We start from the raw sequence: 20,827 nt of genomic DNA, 5'->3' as shown, positions 1-20,827 counted from the left end.
ACATAAAGTGACATTGGAAACAACAAATAATTTCTCAGAAAAAACCAGTGCCTACTGTTTAATCCTCTATGATAATGAGTTTGAATATACACCACTGAGTGGAACAATAAAAAGAGTATTATAAATCTTCTATAAAATAACAAAAACTAGACAATATTCAAATCAAAAGTATTATCTACAAATGTATCAATATTTTACCTTCAGTATCATCCCATTAATTTATAGAATTGTTCTTGTCTTGATCTCAACCATTTTCTTCAATTTAATTTAAAGCATTTTATATTATTATTCAATTATCAGCTTCTTTCAAAGCAAATACTGACTGTGATGATATAGTGCTATCTATATGAGCTTAGATTTTTCATTAAAGTTGAATAATGTTCTTGGTCTGGGTAACAAACCTACATTTTTTTTCTGGGTGTACTCACCTACATCTACAATTTCTTTCTGGGTGTACTCACCTAAACCTAAGATTTTTCACCTATATTTATCATTTTTTTCATACCATTCTTTAAAAGAGATTCCAGAAGAAAGTGAGAATTGTTGGATTAAGTTTGGATCAGTCATATACTTCATTCTTTTTCATTATTGAGATTGATGTTTGGTATGAAAGTTGCAGCTAATGGTATACATTGTAAAAAATGGAAAAAATTCTGAATCAAATTTTTGATATCAACATTAATATCACTTATTATCTTTATCATACAAATATCGACCAAATTTATCAACACTCATGATCTATTTTTATAAAAATGTATAATACAACCTGAGGTGAGTTTTCAAGTAGTTCAGGTTAAAGGTAGAGGGTCAAGCCCCCAACCCCCCCCCCTTGTGGGGGGGGGTTAGTGCGAGGGTTTAAGAAAGGGTCTCAACATAAAAATGCTTGTTGCTCAGTTTCAGAGTTAGGATCCCTTGACAAATAATATGATTTACTGAAAAAATTATTCTTAGTTATTCAAGAAATTGGATCTAATTTTTCTGTTCAATCTGGACAAATGGAAAAGTTATTCCTGTAATTTTTTGTAAAATTAATGGTTCTTAGTTATTGAAAAAAGCTGGATCTAGTTTTCCCTTATTTTTGTTCAATCTTGACAAATGGGGTGTCAATGGATTCGTTATTAGATTTACTGGAAAAAGTTACTCTTGTAGAGTTTTTGTAAAATTAACGGTTTCTTAGTTATTCAAGAAATAAAAAAAAGCTGGATCTAGTTTTTCCATGAGATCCTTATTTTTGTTCAATCTTGACAAATGGGGTGTCAATGGATTCGTAATTGGATTTACTGGAAAAAGTTACTCTTGTAGATTTTTTGTAAAATTAACGGTTTCCTAGTATTCAAGAAATAAAAAAAAGCTGGATCTAGTTTTTTTCTCCAAAAAGTGGGAAATCTTCATTTGAGGTTTATTGTGAGATTAGGGGTATGGCTAGTGGTAGGTAGATCGGATTACATTGGTTGGGCAAGGTTAGAACCAAGAATCAGATTTGGGGCAGATTTGGGGGCAGCTTTGAGCCAGGTTTGGGGCAGGTTTGAGCCAGCTTTTCTTCAGAAGTCTCACTTTACCCCTACTCCTTTGTTTTGTTTTTTTTTCATTGTATTCTATACTGGAGCAGAATGATAATACTGCATGCTTATTTTCTATTACTCTTAATTTTCACTTGTTTTGTATATTTTCACGCAGAAATAAAGTCAAATTTATTATTATTATTAATAAATAAAATAATTCTTGTATTTACAAAAAGTAACAGTGAGTCACAGTCAGCAATGCAACAATCCTTTTTAGTGGCAGTAATAGAAGAATGAACAAAGATCACAACACCGCCCGTCCTCCTCACACAACCAGCGCCACAAAGCTTTCATATCCAACAATATTATATAATTCATTCATTCATATCCTGCAACCAGGCTTCACTTAAAATTATTATATGTGGCTTGGTTATCAATTATTAATGTATGAAGGAAGTTATCAAAATTAGTATTAGGCTTCGGATGTTTTGATGGAAGAACAAAATACCAGAATCCTTATCAAAAAACTCATTCACTTCATCAATTGAGCTTAAAAGAGTCGTTTCAGAATTATTCATTCGCTTACTTATTTAAGGTTTTGTCATTGTTCTTCAATATAAGTGGAAATAGAGGCGTGACGATTGATTACTGTAAGCCTGTTACCGCTCTTCGACAGATCAGGAGGACTGCGGCTTCCCAAGTCAGATGTCCTAAACCCAATTGCACTCTTTTTCAAAAACGTTCATTTCCCTGGCACCTAAATTTTATAATGCTCTGCCGCTTGAGGTCAAGAATGCCATTGCTGCTTGTATTGTGGAAATAATATCAAGAGATTAATTGAAATTTGGCTTTCGTCGCTCACTCCCGAAGTTCTTTAGTTTTTGTTCCTAATTATTGTTTGATCCGTCTATTTTTCTTTCCATTCTGTTAACTTATTTTCTGTACAATTTTTTTGTATTTTCTCTGCTCTTCTCACCGTTTTTTTCATAATATAAATCAATTTTTTCACACAATTTGAAAACCAGCGGTCCGTAAGTTGCATCTTACGTGCTGGTTTGTATTTTTTCTCAATAAGGTAATATTAAATTTGTGATTCGTTACTATGCAGCTATATTATAAACTTGTTTATTTGTTTTTGATATGCATGTATTTTACATTTTCTTGTTTTGAGCTTATTGCGAATAAAACTTCATTCATTCATTCATAATCTTTGAAACCCGCAACTTTTAACTAAACAAAGTTGGTGAAAATTATGAAAACAGCTGAATATTTCTTCTAAAAGAATAATTTGACAGTAGGTTTCATTGGAGATCCTATTTGAGATGAAAAATTACTTTGGTGCTTCAACATCTTTGTCCCTCATATGAATTCATTTTTTATATGAGAATTTGGGTTTATAGACAGAGTGAGTCATATGTATGGAAACCCTTCAAGTTGGAGACTGTTTAGATATAATACTGTAACTTTCAGGATAATTTATTGGTCAAATACTCTACGTTTTGACGCACAACTGAATTTCAACCCCTCATAAGGGGGTGAATTTGGGGTTGTAACTCGAATATTTTAAATGTAATCACCCATTGTGTGGTACATCATTTTAAAGGCCTTTTTAAAAACTAAAACTTCAAGCAGCCGCCTTTTGGATACAAGCATCATAGAACTTTTTTATTGAAGTCATCTTTATTCTTTTAAAAGGGTCTTTAAAATAATGTACCACACAATAGGTGTTTACATTTAAAATATTCGAGTTACAACTCCTAAGTCACCCCCTTATGAGGGGTTGAAATTCAGTTGTATCTACAACAGTCTCCAACTTATTGACGGGTTCCCATTGTATATGACTCACTCTGTATATTTTGGACTCAAAATTGGTAAAACTTATGAAGTGATAAACATAACCTATTTTGGACAATTTCTATCCAAATTTAGGAAAGGAACAGTTTTGGGCATCAAGAATGTTGATCATTTCCCAATCATTCTAATTTGAGAATAATAATGTATCTATCAATGTATAAATGATACATGATTTCAATATAGAGTTCCAAGAGAAAATGAATGGAGAAAACCGCACATTGATATCTCAACACGTATCAGTTTGTTGATGTAAAAGTTGTAAATTATCTTCTATATTAATCAGATGAAATCATGTGTCAGCGAAGGAGGTCTGTCAGTGTGATAGATGTGAATTTTAATGTGCCTCAGTTAATGTTATGAATGACTGAATGGAAAACTGTTGTAATTGCTTGCAATGAATTCTTCAGCTGACAAAATGATAAATCACAACAATTATTTTTCTAATGCACTTTCACTGTTATTTGTTATACCCTGAAAAAGGACGAAGGAGTAAGTCAATTTTGTTGTCCAACGAACTTGACCTGTAAAAAGATTCGAAGAATACGTGTTCAAAATTTGAAGCTGATTGATCAATGCTTTCTAAAGTTATTGCAGAACATACAAACAGACGTACAACGACTTTTGCCTTCAGTAAGTCAAAAGTGAGAACTCGCTAACGCTCGTTCAATTATTATTATATGTTTCAATTGTCTGATGGTTTAAACTAGGAAGGATAATAATCGAACAGCTATTGAGCAAACGGGCCTGTGCTTTTCACGGCAGAGGAAGATTTTCTTGGGGAGTAGCTTAAACCATTTTCTTTTATTCTAATGCCTGTATGCAGATACTCGGTTTAAACCGAGAGATGTTAGCTGTTCGTTTGAACACCAAATGAAACATATTATGATAAATTCAACCATATCTACAAGTAGAAAGACGTGTTTTAGCGTTGAACGTAGATGGTGCATATGGCCCTAAAACGTATGAAATACATTAAAGTTGATAGATAATATACATTTACTATTTATACATTTCATACAATTCAAATACATTTAATAGTTATAGGATTGTTCTAAACTTTGATAACGAATTAAGTTAGTATATCCATCCAATTCTTGGGTGACATAACTATAGTCTGTGCAAATCTTACATTGCAGCATCGCTCTTATGGAGAACAGTGCTGTCAGATTTAACAAACTCCAGAGATCCTGTGAGCTAATTGTGTGGAAGAGCGAGTCACAGTGTGCTCCTACTGATACATTGAAATAACATTCGCCATAAAGTATCTTGTTGCAAACTATGGTTCGCAAAGACTATAGAAGGAGCATACTGTAGATCGAATCATTGTTAAATAGAAATTAAAAAGGAAATCTAACCAACCTCAACTTGAAATAATAAGAAAGTTCAGAATTACCTGTGGAATGATAACCATTTCACTTCATCCATTAGAACAACGCCGGAAACCATAAGTAGTTCTGCAAACTCAAATGGATCAATTCCATCCTCTTCATGCTTCTTAAATTGGATTCCAGAGTTTTGAAGTAGATCTATGCTGTCTTGTGCATACATATCCTCCCTACAAAAATAGACGAAATCAAAACGAGGAAAATATATTTGAGTGGTACAACAAGAATAAGTACATCATCCGAAAATTCTACCAGAGAAAGAACTTTTTTTTAAGATTGGATATATTATGTTTTATGATAATCACAACTGCTCGAATTCAAGACTGGAACTAAAGAATGACAGAGCGTTTTCGAACATTTGAGCCATGTGTGTTTCTGTCATTTCAAACTATATTTTCAGAAATAACACTTGAGACAAGATTTTCAAGGTAACAAGAAATAAATTCTAATAGATTTATATTGTAGAGAGTATGAAGAGTACAGGCACTTGTTGTATAATCGATAAATTACAGTACTTAGATATTATTACATTTTTCTCGTCTCCTCCTGGAAACGGAAACATGGATAAATTAAAAATATACATTAAATGTATATTATATTAAATGTCATATGTTGTACAAAATTTATGCCATTAATTACACCTTAAACATGTAACTGTCAACGGAAAACAATACAACAGTGAGACCCTTTGGTAGCTAGAGGCGAGGGCATACATTCAACCTTTTGGTGATGAATAAGACACAAGCGTTCCCTATCTACCTGGCACACTGTCAACCTGTGATTGCTCTATTTTGTTGGGCGACTTCAGTGGAGATAAGAATAACCCAATTAGTTAACCGTTTCAGATCAGTCGAGAGAAAAATACGATAAGCTAAAATCCGTCATAAGAGAAAAAATTAAATTTATAATGAATACATTATAAAATGTGGTGTGAAATTGAAAAAAATCTAATATCTCAAATTCCCTTATCAATGTTTTAAGGTCATAAATTTTGTCCAGATGTATTGTCTACTAGGAGTAAAACCGTGGTAATTGGGTTAATCATGCTTCACTACACTCACCCAAAAAATAGAACAATCGCAGGTTGCATAAGCCAGGTAGATGGGACCCGATATGTACTATTCCTCTCCGTAAAAGTTGAACCAAAAAGGTTACACGCACCACCTTATCTACCAGAGGAACTCACGTTTGTATTGTTCCTCCTTGACCGCTCCATGACCCCCCGCCCACCATTCGTGTTTTACTCAATAATAATTGCAAACATGTAAAATATGTACAGTATTCAAAATAATAAGATGGGGATACTTACGAGAGATTAAATTTGAAGTTGAACTGCCAAGTTGTATACTGTCCAGACGGAGGCTTTCCATCCTCATCTAAGAATGTCAATCCGAGCTGAATGATTCTGAGCAGATCAACGTTGCATCTTAGTAGTTGATATTGATAGTCGGCGGTACTCCTGAACTCCCCAATGGGTCTTGCTACCACACCCGGGAATTCAGTGTCCTGTGAATTAATGTCCATGATGAAACAATAGATAGAGTTAATTTATGTCAGAGTACACATGATATTCACAAAAAGAAATTATATCAAGCCTACTAAGGGTCAGAACATAATGGTGACCCTTCATCATAAAACATTAGGCTTTCGCCTATAACTCACATTATTCCAGTATCGATTTACATCCAGTTGTACTAGTTTCCTTCAATACTAGGGTAAACAAATAGTGTAGTGACGAAGGTAGAGGATAGCGGAGAAGGTGGCTGAGAGTATGGAAGAGTAATGCATGTGTTCAAATGCATCAGAACATAGTGGAGCGGCGAAAAAAGGGTAGCATGTAGAAGGAATCTGAGACATTCAGATGCATGCATAAATTTCAAAACCCTCCGCTACCATCTATCTTCGCCATTCCACTATTTGTTGACCCTAATATTGAAGGAAAGTTTAGTCAGGTGTTGATAGAAGTATTGAGAAGATTATATGAGAATGATGAAGCCTACATTGAATTGGAAAGAAAAGGTCGGATTATAAGATTTGGCAGAGGTCTAAAGCAGGGATGCGCACTATCCCCGATTATAATAATTATCGTCAATTGTTGTTTGCAGTATGTTTTTCAACGACTAAAATGGGATCATAGAGGTATATGCATAAATGATTATCAACTGTCAAATCTATTGTTTGCTGATGATGTGATGCTTGTATCACGTTCTTCTGATGATATGAAGATCATGCTCGATGAGCTTATAGAAGTTAGTAAAAACATAGGTCTCAGTCAAATTGCAAGCAAGACAAAACTGATGACAAGTAAAGATAAAATTGAAGTAGCTTGTGGAGACTATGTATGTGGAGAGATAGGCTATGTGGAGGAATAAATTTAGCAAGACCAGCTGCTTTCATTTGAAAACCGTGGAGCGAAAAAGATGAGAAGCAGAATAAAAAAGGGTTGGCAGAAGTATTACTCTTAAAAAACTTTCAAGGGAAACTTCCCCAACGAATTAAAAGGAAAAGCGTTGAGGAAATGTATGTACCCATCAATTTTGTATGGAGCTCAGACCTGGTCACTCACAGCTCAACTAGACAGGAGACTGGAGACAACCCAAACAAAGATGACAAGGAGTATTCTAGGTCTGCGCCTGCACCAGAGAATAAGCAGCACCGACATTTTGAGACGAAGCAGGTACTTCTAGGTAAAAAAGAAGCGCACCTCATCAAATGGAGATGGGCCGGCCACGTGTCAAGAATGTCATCAGAGCGGTGAGCGAAGATCTGCACTGAGTGGATATCGCGTGAATGTACCAAAGGGGACGTCCAGCTTATCGATGGAGAGACGAGATGGCACAGCGCGTGGGAATCATGTAGGTTCGCCATAGCCAGAGATAGAGAAAGATGGAAGAACATAATCGACAAGTTATAAAAAGCTGTATGTAAATAAAAATTGTAATTTTGCCAACTATTATTTACCACGTATGAGAGGCTTTTGTTCTGTAAAGAAAGTCAATAAAGCTTATTTTTTTAATATTGAAGAAATTGTTTATTGTTTTTGAAGGGACGGATTCAAGGATCCAAAGGTTCAAAGAGCCCCACACGTCAACCGAAGCTTATTATTTTCCCCAAGTAGTATGTTAGTTAGGCAAACCAATACCTATGTCCTTTACAAGAACCAGGAGTTTTTCCCTATACTAACATTCCATTCTTCACCTGGTTGCAATCCTTATCGCAATCCAGTGTGATATGCTTGGCAGTCTCTTCAGACTGATTAGTCCTCGTGACCTACGTGAGTTCCACTCCTGACCTTTTTGAAGGTCCTTCCGCTGAGAGAGGGGACGCCAAACTACCTCCAGGGCGCCCGGCCACCCTCGACTCAGCCTCTTGACCTACATTTGTGCCTGGAGTTTCGCCCATCTCTGGTCTCTTGGGTTTTTCTTTTTGCCCCTCTGAAACTGCCCTGATGGGGCAGATCCCGTGGGTTTGAAAGCAAGGCAACTTCTGGAGTTGCTTTGAGGTCCATTTTAGTCGCCTCCTATTACAAGCATGGATACTGTGGGTGAATTCTGGGTTTCAACACATTTTTGAGTACGATGATCGACTCAAAGCCCCCCCAACCCACAGGGGGCATATTGAAGGAAACTTGTACAACTGGATGTAATTCAGTTCTGAAATAATGTGAACAAAAATTAATATATTATACAAGTATCAGTTATAGACCTTGTTATGCCTTTCAGATATTGGAATATAATAATTGTTAAACTTAATTCTAAGTTAAACTAAAACTTAAAAACTATATGTTAAAATAATTAGTTTATTGTTAAACGAATTGAATAAAATGTAATTATGAATCGAACAATAGTTATGTATTGTACTTGAGGAATATTTAAATTCGGCAGCAAGATGTATGTACCCATCAATTTTGTATGGAGCTAAGACCTGGTCACTCACAGCTCAACTAGACAGGAGACTGGAGACAATACAGCAAAGATCCTCCGACATAAGTTTCAATGTATTTCAACAGTATTTCAACAGCTGGTGGAGATGTTTGACATTCATGATACTGTAAGTTTTTTTTAAATTGGCGAACATAACCTGAGAAGTATTCTTCTCACACTTTGTTACAATATGAAATCTTAAGCTGCGTTTACACTGTGTAACTTTGTTATATTAAACTTTTGTTAGAAACAAAAAAGTAATTTGTAACATGTTATAAAACAAAAACATCAGTTTGTGGTCTCCTTATTTGCAGTCATAATGCTGACTCGAGACGAAAGATGTTCTACTTGTCATTTCAGCCTTTATTTTGAAGTGACTAGTACAGTGCTAGTGACTTGAGTAATCTTAAACAAGATGACCGTGATTTACTATCGGGAGAGTTATTTAATGTTTTTGAAGGGACGGATTCAAGGATCCAAAGGTTCAAAGAATCTCACACGTCAACCTAAGCTTATTGTACGTGCATCAAGTATGTAAGTTGGACAAACCAATACCTGTGTCCTTTACAAGATCCAGGAGTTTTTTCCCTATACTAACATCCCATTCATCACCTGGTTGCTTGCAGCCAAACAGAGCTCTTCTCCTAGCCCTAGTCTTTCGCAATCCAGTAGATATGCTTGGCAGTCTCTTAAGACTAATTACAAAGCCTACACATTTGACTTTCATTTCTGAGTCCAATTGTGTGGAGATGTTTCCTGAAGTGGCCGTGTCCAGTTATCAGAGCAATCAACTGCCTAGCCTGACCTCTACCCAAACTCACCAGCCAGCTGGTGAAGTAAGAGCTTGCGTCTGCTAGCAGCCTTTTGCCAAGTACTTGACCAGGGTGGCCTTGCCATTGCTGGTGATGTAAGTCCTGGACCATTTACTTATTGTATGGAAGGCATTATATCGCTTTTGGCACAGCTTGACTCTGGATCAAAGAATGGCATACTGAAACACCGCTTAGCAAGCTCATCTGCACACTCGTTTTAAAACTCTTATGCCGATATGGCCAGTACCCAACCAAGATGCACAGAGTTGCTTGTTGCAAGCCTGCTGAGTGTTTTTTGACACTCCCACACAAATTTAGACTTGATTTCATTGGAGTCAAGGGCCTTGAGGGCTGCCTGACAATCTGACAAGATAACTATGTCGCAATAGCGTCTGGCAATACCTATGTTGGAACAAGCCATGGTGCCCCAAATTTCTGCCAGAAAGATAGTACAGTGTTGTCCCCCACTTGCACAGATTTCTGTTCTGGGTGAATCACTGTACACCCCGTACATTTGCCAGATTCCCCTTCAATGAGACAACCATCCGTGTACCAGACAAAGCTGCCTCTCTTGAAATAGGGCCATTACTCAGACTTCCACTCCTCTCTGGAGCAGACTAACAGAAAAAGATTTAGTTGAAACTCATGACGTCTGAAGTCATTTTTAGCACAGGGCTGTAAGCAACAGCTTCGGTGATTGTGCAGTGGCCTGTTCCAGACAGGCCTTCCCTCCATTGGCATGCGACTTTCAGTAGATAGGGAGAGTTAAGTACAGATGGCCATTTCAAGAACTTTGTACGAATGACTAGTCAAGATTTTGAGTTATAGATTTCTTCGATTGGCGAATAAATAGCTAAAAAATACAAATTTTAGAGATGCAATCCGGTGAAAGAACGGCTTGCAGTATCATTACATTTTTTGGCCAGCATCTTCATTTTCTCTGGGTAGATTTTTATCTTTTGAGAAAAGGATTTTTTTGTAGTACACCCTCTTCCTACCGACACAAGCAGCCTTTCCCGTCTGCGTTACTTTCTTCCCCTCCCTGGTGAATTGTCCTGTCAGCAGTTTCCTTATCTACTTTTTCACATTCTCGGGTTTCAGCTTTAAAAGTTTGGTCCAATTTCAACCAAGTATCATGCTTCAAATTCCTACTTTTGCAGTATTTGTTCATTGGATTCCATAACGATTTGTCTTTGCTATATTCCTCTGTGAGCTTAATAAGGTATATCACACTGATTCCACTCCACCATAATTATTACCGGTAATAGTAGTTATAAAATCGAACAATAGAACAATGAATGAAGCAATAAAACGAATAGAACAGTGAATAAATTTTAAATGAACCATAATATAATGAATATCAACGTTGATCTATAAACCAATCACCACTGTCAAGTGTCAACAACCGCCGAGCAGCTGATGATTCTGCTTCCCCACCACCAATTTCAACCGCATTCTATAACTTGTTACATGTTGTAAGTAGTAAAACGTTCTTATAACATGTTACATGTAACAAAGTTATATTTTTTCTTTGATCTTTACCGACTTCGTGCGGGAAAGAATAAACGTGTTAGGCCTATATAATAAAAAATTATGTTATAAAACACGAAGTTACAATGTAACAAGTCATATGGATTTATAACATTTTTGTTTAAGTTGTTATATAACAAAAGTTTTATAAAAAGTTACACATTGTGAACGCAGCTTCAAGTTGAATCAACAACTCTTATCACCCTAGAATTTCAGCTAAATTTGAGCTGAAGTCAATTAGTTTCACTTTTATTTACTTGACTGAATTTTAATAATCAAAAACATGAATATTACAGGGTTATTCTAAGAAGATTAAGGCGTGCCAGAGGTAGGAATTGGGGTTAGTATACAACATAGCAACCGTTCAAGTATTCAAGACAACTTTAAGCAGCCTACTTGATATTGTGATAGAAGCTTATTTTGTTGATACATCTAAACTCAATGTGTACGTTCTGTGTATAGTAAATTGTTCCAGTTCCAATCGTAAATTGTTCCATCACGTGACTAGTGCAAAATATTCCCATGGAACACCACCAAAATCGTTGGTTCAAGCTTTTGGCGCGCACTTATAATATTGTTTTACACCAAAAAGTGTGCATTTTTTTATTCCATTACTCTCAAATTTTCTACAGAGAAAAATTCATTAATTTGATGAATGGTTATCAAACATCATAGTGTTGGTTATGTATTCTATGGCTTTGCTATGGTAAACAAATAAACTATCAGCGCATGCGCAGAGAGGCAAGACTACAATAATCGACCAATGAGAGCTCAGATACTTGGAACTGTACCAGGCCGGACAATTTACCACGCTTCGACTGTGGGGCAGGAATTTGGAACTGGTTTCTGGTACAGAATCTGTCAAAACTCTTCCCATGGAACGCGGAACTTTTTACCAGGTAAATTGTGAATGGGACAATTTACCACATTCCATATACACAGAACGGGCTCAATGTAATGGAAGAAACTGTCAATTTATAAACCACTAAGCATTTGTTCGATAAAGGTGTTGACCTTTAATCCTGCCATAAATAAAAACAAAAATGTAACTCACCATGGCGACAAAATTGTACTTCTGTACAATCTGCCTGATAGTCTTAAATTCTTCTTTCAAATTGTATCCCCACACGTCTCTGATTCCACATTCCTCATTGTTAGGAATTATTGAGCAATTCATGTTGTTTCCAGCACCTAATAAAAACAGTATAGAAGTTGATATTAAAAACAATATATCAGGAATTGATAAACTGGGTGATGATGCCTTTGCGGATTTCGTCCGATGAGCGATCAGGAAAAAAGTAGTCCACTGAGCGATCCATTGTTCAGAATAACAGAAAGGATAGGCAGACGCTATGAATAGGAGAACTTGGGTATCATTAATCATCAGGGACAGTGAAGTGACGGAGGAAGGCCACGAGCGTATGTTTATACTCGTAATACGGTATTGATGATGACGATGATGATGATTGAATCAGTACCTACCACCTTCCATAAAAAGGAATTGTGCCGGGCACTCTCTTTAATTCAGGCCTTTTCCCAAGTTATAATAGTAAATTTAATACGCAATAGACTAGAGCCATTATTGTAAGTGAGTTAGCGAAATAAATTATTTTCTCTCTCTATTATGAACGGCCATGACTTCGAGTTTCCCATGATAGATATTTAAAAATTGTGGCTCCGAGTCGTCGAGGAATGTAGATTATGGAATTATCTCTAAAACTTACCTTCTTGTCGCGACATAAAGTGCGATAAGTTGGAAAACAGCAAGCATTGAAATTATAACAAACTACCGATTTTGCAGTTACTATTTGGTCCAAAGGCTCTAGAAGCCACGCGACGATTGGTCAAATTGATTCCTTTCGCCCAATAGGAGACCTGTTTCTAAATACAGTAGTGGGGGGATTCCCCAACCGCGAGACCAGATTACGTTTCGGAGGACACTTTGCTAGGAGCACTACGAGAGTAAAGATGTAGTCACTATGTTTCCCCCTTTTTGGGCAAGTTTATAAGTTTATACAAGTAGTTAATGTAGGAACTAGTTTTTTTATTAAAGTTTAAATTTACTAGTAGTGCCATGTCCTGAAAGGTTTAATTGTGTTTCTTCTTCATGTACGAATAATTGTTTCTTCAAATAACCGCTAAGGTACGTAAACTAAGGTTAAAATATAATTTAGGGAAATTAATTAATTGAAACTTCAATCAAAAGATTTTATCAACAAAGCCTGTTATTTTTCAAGTTAATAATATTGATTGAGAATAATCCTTTTGATTTTATTAGTGATGGAAGATACTTATAAATTTTTTCTAAAGAAGTATAGAAAGTTTTCAGTTACGTTATATTTGAGTTATTGTTTCTGGAGATATATTATCGTAGAGTATTGCTGAAAGTCAGGAAGATAGCCTTTAAATTGGAATGAAATTTTTAAGATTATGTTCATATTGAGTTTATGACATTTTATAATTTATATTTTTCAGGCTCTGTTTTCTTATGTCATTAAGGCTTTCGAATGATTTAGTAAATTTTTTATGATAGAAATCTTAATAGACGAAGAAGAAAGTTTTTCTTTTCCAGGAAATTAATATTAATGAATGTTCAAATTTTAATACAATTTAAATTACTTTCTATGTGTCTACTAATTTTATTTAATCAAAGGTAAAAACTATCCACAAGATGAATCTTATAAGGCAAACATTATCTTTCCTTAAAGTGAAATTTTCAATATTTTTTTTTCTTTTATTGTGTTATAAAGTGTCTTGTTTTATTAGGTGATAAATTCATAATTTCAGTTGATACTAGTTTTGGACTTGTATTTGTAGGTAAATCAAATCATAAACTCTGGAATGTTCATTTTTAATTAAGGTTCTGAGCAGTTTTGGGCGAATGCCCGTTATTTACACTTGGATTGCGTCCTATAGTTCATAAATAATAAATAAAATAAATGTTGGCTGGCGCACAAGTTTCCAACAATACTAGCCGAGCTACTATATGAAAAATTATATTTGATTTCGCAAACCAAACGAAAAATATCATATAAGTTAGCATCATTTCAATTTGAATTATTTGTGAAGAAAGATCCATTAATTCTGATAAAAAGAATCAGTAGTTTGAAGATAAAAATCTATATAAAATGAGGATTCAAAGAATGAGAGAATTTAATTAATTGTAATCAATAGATAACTCCTGTTTTAGCTTTTGATGAATTGTAGGAAGAGTTAGAAATTAATGCTGTAATACATTTATTTACAGCGGTTCATGTGTGTCCCCAAACCAACTTCTTGTACTACCACCCCTTTGGTTCCGCAACTTTATGTAACACCGCTTCAAGACACCCGTTCAGACGACAGGTCTAGGGACGTAAGAGGACGTCGCCGTCAAGCCAAATTCAACCGGTAAAAGCTCACCGCCAAAAACAAGGTACTGTAACCCCGACGATAAAGCAACGTACAGACCAACGAAAGTGCAGTGTAGTGAAACAAAGGTTCATTCGAGAATGTCAATCAAAAGTGGGGATTCAAAATTATTATGAAATGGGTTATATGGGTTACTATCGACGAAACTGGGTTCAACGGGCTTTTCTTTCTTGAGTAATTTATGTTGAAGTTAATTATTTGTTATTGATGACTGATATTGTTTGGTTTTGTGACGTATTGCTATCTAAACGGGGATAGTAATGCGCCCCCGAATCAGATGAAGAATGTCAACAAAGTAACATGAAATTGTTGTTTCTGTTGTTCGATTTTAGTTGCCAATGTTTATTGAAGCTGTTTGTATTTTTCTATTATTTCAAATTGTAGTGTTATTCTATAGTATAAACCTATTAAATCAGGCATGGCAAGATTAATTGAAGTTTTCTTGACTCTAGCCCGTTCACCTGCATGAATTAGGTATAGACTCAGGTATTTTCTAGATGTGTCGGCCTATTTCTAAATTCTAAATTTTATTCAAAATTGTCTTCTTTATCATCTTAAAAAAAGCGCAGGCACACAACTTCGCCACTGCTGCTGAATGTTTAGCGAAAGGCACAGAATCATTTGTTAAAGAATATTGTATCCAATAAACAATATATTTATAAACTATTTTTTAAAATCGATTTGGGTATTATTACTAGTGACAGTAGAAACATTTGATTTGAGTATTATCAATTTATCAAAATTAAAAAGAAACTCAATTCTTTTTTTCTAATAAATAATTTTTGGGATTTAAGCGCCTAATGTAGATTTTGAGCTCTGTTGATGGTATCTGTTATGTGAATAGAATATGGGAGCCATTTTGCTTAAATATATACTAACCATAACGATTGTAGATTGGCATAAACTTAAAATCTGTAATTGCTTGTAGATGTAGATTGCTTCAGATGTGAAGTTGATCTTAAATCTTCTTGATATATGTGAGATACTTTATACTTATCTATTTTTGCAATAGTGTTACTCATTCACTTGAAGAAATGCAGATGATTGATAGAACTAGTTTGAATTTTACATTTTCACACATAAATATAAATATATAATGAAGATGAGTTTGAACTTTTCGAAGATGAAAGCTGCTCGATCTTTGCTTAACAACTAATTCCTTTTTATGGGAGGTGGTTGATACTGATTCAATCATCATCATCACAATATAATATCGTATTGCGAGTATACACATGACACTACCCATTTATCGCTTGTGGCCTTCCTCCGTCACTGTCCCTGATGATTAATGACACCCAAGTTCTCCCATTCATAGAGTCTGCCTATCCTTATTGTTATTCTAAACAATGGATCGCTCTGTGGACTGCTAACCCCAAAAATCGTTCATCGAACGTAACCATGTCTTTCACATCTAACTCGGAGAAAAAGGGCATTTGTAACCAACTGTGGGATCAAACAATGGTCGGTCCTTTCGGCACGTTTGCATGCTTCTGTTAGTGTATGAAAACCATTCATAGAATCATTTTCTAGAATAGTTCTGAGTAGATCAAACAATCTATTTTTTATAACATAGTATTTATTTTGTGCTTGTCTATCCCTCTTTTCTAGAATAAGCCAATTCCATCCTTTATATAAATAATATAAATATAGAGGGAGAAGATAAAGCCTAGATAGGAGAATGATAATAAGATAGAAAATAAAAACGTTGAATACACTGTTTTATCTAACTAAGACCACTCTCAAGAACAAATTGAATATTGTCAAATTGAAAACTTGACAAACTGAGAGCTTGACGTAATGAAACCCTGAAGAATTGAAAATAAGCCTATAAACATCCTCCGTAAATTAATAATTTATATGTTAAATTTCAAGTTAATAAGTTCAGTAGTTCTGACGTGATGATGCGTCATTAGTGAATTTCCTATACCCTACATGTATAAGCCGATTCTTTCCTTATTATAGTATAGATTTCCATTTGAACGTGTATATAGATTCACATGTACCAACAACTGAATAAACAGACACAGAGAACAATGTAATTTCATGGTTGTTGATCATTGCTGTTTCAGGTCTGTCTAGTGTCGATTGATGTGAATTACGTTGGGCTTTAATAAAAGCAAAACTCACCATGTGGTCCAATGGAATTGTTAGTTACAGACGGCATGGTTTTTTAGCTGGAATATTCCCAACCGATCCACTTTTCTGTTTCTGATTCACATCTGTAATACCAACGTATACAAACATTAACATTAATAAAAACAATATAAAACTTGTAGTACCCTTTTATTAAAACATTTTTGAAACTTTAAAGCATTTTAACGCCTAGCTTTGACCATTACGCCTACTTTGGCCATTTTCATGTTGAAAAGTAGCCCATATAGGCTAAGTGAAGTGACTTTAAACATTAACATTTATTCATTTACTGAAAGAAAAAAATTCTGTTGAAAATTGGGCCAATATAGGCTAATAGCAATAGATAGTTCATACAATATATTCGGTATTTTAGTCTATCTAAAACTATTCAAGCCTAAGCGGATGATACCAGAATCGTTGGGTGAGGTCTTGTTGACCTCAGCAGCAAGATTGCGAGCACAGCAATTCTTCGTAGGTGCCAGGGAACTGTTCTCAGTAAATAAGCTGCTTCTCAATGAAGGACCAAATAAATAAAGAGTAGTCTTGGCAGCACAAGGTGCTGCACATATCTTACCTAGACATAATATGTCACGCACCTTACATTCACCATTGACTAAAAAAGCTAAGTAACATGAGAGAATCATATTCTTGGTGTGAAATTATTATTTTTTATTTATTTATTATTTTTTTTTTTTTTTGAAGGGACGGATTCAAGGATCCAAAGGTTCAAAGAACCCCACACGTCAACCGAAGTTTGTTGTGTTCCCAAGTAGTATGTTAGTTGGGCAAACAAATACCTGTTTCCTTTACAAGAACCCGGAGTTTTTCCCTATGCTAACAACCCATTCATCACCTGGTTTCTTGTCGCGATCCAGTGTGATATGCTTGTGGCAGTCTCAGACTGATTGGTCCACGTGACCTACGTGAGTTCTACTCCTGGCCTTTTTTGAAGGTCCTTCCGCTGAGGAAAGGGTCGCCAAGTTGCCTCTAGGGCGCCTGGCTACCCTTGACTCAGCCTCTTGACCCACATTTGTGCCTGAAGTTTCACCCATCTCTGGTCTCTTGGATCTTTTCTTTTTGCCCCTCCAAAACTTTGCAAGGTCAAAAGCCTTACCTCTCCCAAGAAGTTTTGCATGAATGGCCGTCCTTGTTTGAGCAGTGGTTCGAGAAGCTCATCCTTCCTCTCCAGTTGGGTTGATGTGATTGAGCTTTCATCATACATGTCGTGATCAGTGGAAGCCTCTTCAACGTTGATAGCCTCTACATAAGAGTGCAACGAAACCACCTGTATTTCTGAAGCACCCATTTTAGATTAAGGAACCTGCCCTGATGGGGAAGATTCTGTGGGTTTGAAAGCAAGGCAACTTCTGGAATTGCCTTGGGGTTTGGTTTGTTCATGTGGTTCTCACGACTGTCAACCCAGGCAGAGCCCTGCATGTCCAGGCAAGGCTAAATACTACAGGTGAGCGCCTGGTATTCTGCAGGCACCGTTGGAGACACCATATTATAAAAGTACCACCCATCAACACGGTCCACATAACACCTTGGGTTGGCCTAAGAAGAAGTAAGAACATGGCCAAGGAAGACCGACAGATAGAAAAATAAATAAATAATGGCACAAAGCTAGGTCAATGGAAAAAGTGCAATTCTAGAAAGGAAAAGTTCCAAAGCATATTAAGATGGAGAAGAAGGGGTTTGGAAGAAGGGCTTTGGAAAGGGGGTCCCTTTTAGTCGCCTCCTACGACAAGTAGGGATACTGTGGGTGTATTCTGGTTTTCAACAAATCCTTGAGTACAATGTTTGACTCAAAGCTCCCCCAACCCACAGGGGATTTATATAAAATATGTCTAATTAGAAAATTAAGAGGGCATCTGAGAACTAAGAGCTTGTTGATGCCATGCAGTTTATAGTAGCCGCATCGTATATATTAGGCCTATCCTGATCTGGTGACATTCACAACTCATGCCAGAGACCGTCTAGTAGGCCTACTCCAAAAAAAAAATCAAAATAACATTTTGAATTTTATTATTTATAGTAAATATGACGCACATTGCTACCTCATCTTCCAAAGATTGGACATCCACATAGTGTACGCTATGCACTTAATTGGGTACTTTCTACATAATCAACAATACAAGCACACAAAGTGTACATAATTTTATGAACATTCTTGATATTAGAAAATAGTATGCGCTACATTATGTCTAGTGGGGCAGTAAATAGTTGCAAGAAGACTCCAAATTCTAGCAATAGTCTGATCTCCCATCCCAATAGCCTATATTCATACCGTACCTGTGCCATTGAGGTTTATTAGAGTGGGTCTACCTATAAATATTGTTAAACGATCAAATAATATGGTACTAGGATCTTTAAAACCAAATACCGTTTTAGTTTTGATGATCTCAAAGTTTGTGCAATACCCACACTGATCCTTTAGTATCATTACCGTGGTAACTTAGTATCTAACTTGACAGGTAGGTTGAATCAATATAGTCAACTGTTTTGAGTATCTAGGCTACTTAATATAGCCTATAAAGTTTAAATTAAACTTTACTGAGAAAACGCCCGAACTTAATTTTAAAAAGTAACAGAAATGAGCAAAACAAGACTAGTAAAAATTTATTTTAGTCCTGCTTTGGAATGTTTGAAAAAAATAAACTAGCCTAGCCTACGAAGTAAAACTAAAATAAAATCTGGTACATTACTCACTTCAAATGGTTTCAACATGAGTTAAACTCACTAAAAGTTCTACTCTACTCTTCTTTACACTGTTATTAAATGTCACTCACAGAAAAACACAATACGCAAACAATTGAAACAAAGTACAAAAATGTGAATGTAGATTTGTAGAAAACTATACACTTAGGGACGTTCCAATACTTTTGATACTTACTGATATCGATACTTTGCTTCCGATACCGATGGTATCGGTATCAGAAGATTCGATACTTTACTAATATCGATACCCACGTTGGAGTATCGAAACAGCAGTATCGAAAGCGTGAGTTCAGTTTTATCAATGAAATAAATTATCTTTCTATGGATAATATTTCAAAAGAGAATAACAATTTATAAAATGTAGATAACTTTGATATTATTGATTTTATCATTGTGATATAGAAAAAATGTTTTTCTTATATTTTTATAAGCTGGCATCAAGGAACTGGTGACAAGGTGAGTCTGCGTCTCAGGCAAATCACTCTTGAAGCAAGTGGCAAGAAGACGCCGTTTTTGCTTGTAGATTTTTGCAGCCATAGTTTTTTATGTTTTTATTTCAATATTGTCATTTTCAGTGAATTTCATTAAAAAATGGGCAAGACCAATAGTCCTGATGATCGTTAATATATGTGATACATTGTTTACACCTTTCTAAACCTTCACACATGCCCAGTGCAGCAGGCAGCAGTTACCAGACATTGAGACATCACTAAGCATTGATGCAGTCTCAATACATTAATTTGGAGCTAAGTAATCTTAGAAAATTACCTAGGTAAATTAAATAATTAGTTATCAAAATATTGTATTTCACACTATAAACATGATTGCAATTGGATGCAAATATTCAGGTCCGGTTGCACAAAGCCGGTAAAATTTTAATTTTAATCCCATTTAATCTCAATAATCTCATGAGAACACCGAGCTAAAATATAGTTAACCATAGAGCGGCTGTTGGTGTGCTTTCAGCGCTCTCAATGTGTTACACGGCGACATTGATATATATATATATATTCTCTATATCAATGCACGGCGAACTAAGGGCAGCCATGACAGAGAGAGGCAAGAAGAGCCTCTATTGCCAGTCGGCTACTGCAGGAATAGGTGTGTTTTTGTGAGTTAAATTGATTTCTATGACTAAATATTATCATTATAATATTTAAGATGATGATGATGATGGTATTGCAAACTTGACTGGAACGAACTATAGACATCAGCTTATATTACATAAAAAAAATAACAAACTAAGGCCGGTATTAGACAGTAATATTTTCTATCAGATCTATATTTTGCAGATCATATGAGATAAGTTGTACGAAATCATATTTTTTTCATATCATAGAACTATATTACTGGCCTAACATGATCATAATATATTATTAATATAATAATTAATATTATATTATATTATAATAATATTATATAAAAATTAATATTATAACTTATTATATTATAATAATATTATATAATAACATGTTAGGCCGGTATTAGACGGTAATAGTTCTATGATATGAAAAAATATGATTTTGTAAAACTTATTTCATATGACAGAAATATTACCG

The 20,827-nt window shown here is 35.2% G+C and overlaps 1 protein-coding gene across 1 annotated transcript; it reads right to left on the bottom strand.

The window, feature by feature from the left end:
* Positions 1-4,730: 4,730 nt before the first annotated feature.
* LOC120350536 (CCR4-NOT transcription complex subunit 7-like) lies at positions 4,731-19,436 on the bottom strand. Its single transcript, XM_039424329.1, has 5 exons — positions 19,260-19,436; positions 16,545-16,636; positions 12,061-12,197; positions 6,051-6,247; positions 4,731-4,911 (listed from the first exon to the last, which is right to left on the bottom strand). Exons 2-5 carry the CDS (start codon positions 16,579-16,581, stop codon positions 4,746-4,748), a joined length of 537 nt encoding a protein of 178 aa, XP_039280263.1. The 5' UTR covers positions 16,582-16,636; positions 19,260-19,436; the 3' UTR covers positions 4,731-4,745.
* Between the last annotated feature and the right edge of the window lie 1,391 nt (positions 19,437-20,827).

This window comes from Nilaparvata lugens, chromosome 3, assembly GCF_014356525.2.
Source record: "Nilaparvata lugens isolate BPH chromosome 3, ASM1435652v1, whole genome shotgun sequence".
NCBI classification, from domain to species: Eukaryota; Metazoa; Arthropoda; class Insecta; order Hemiptera; family Delphacidae; genus Nilaparvata; species Nilaparvata lugens.
This window is presented reverse-complemented; position numbering and strand designations above follow the sequence as displayed.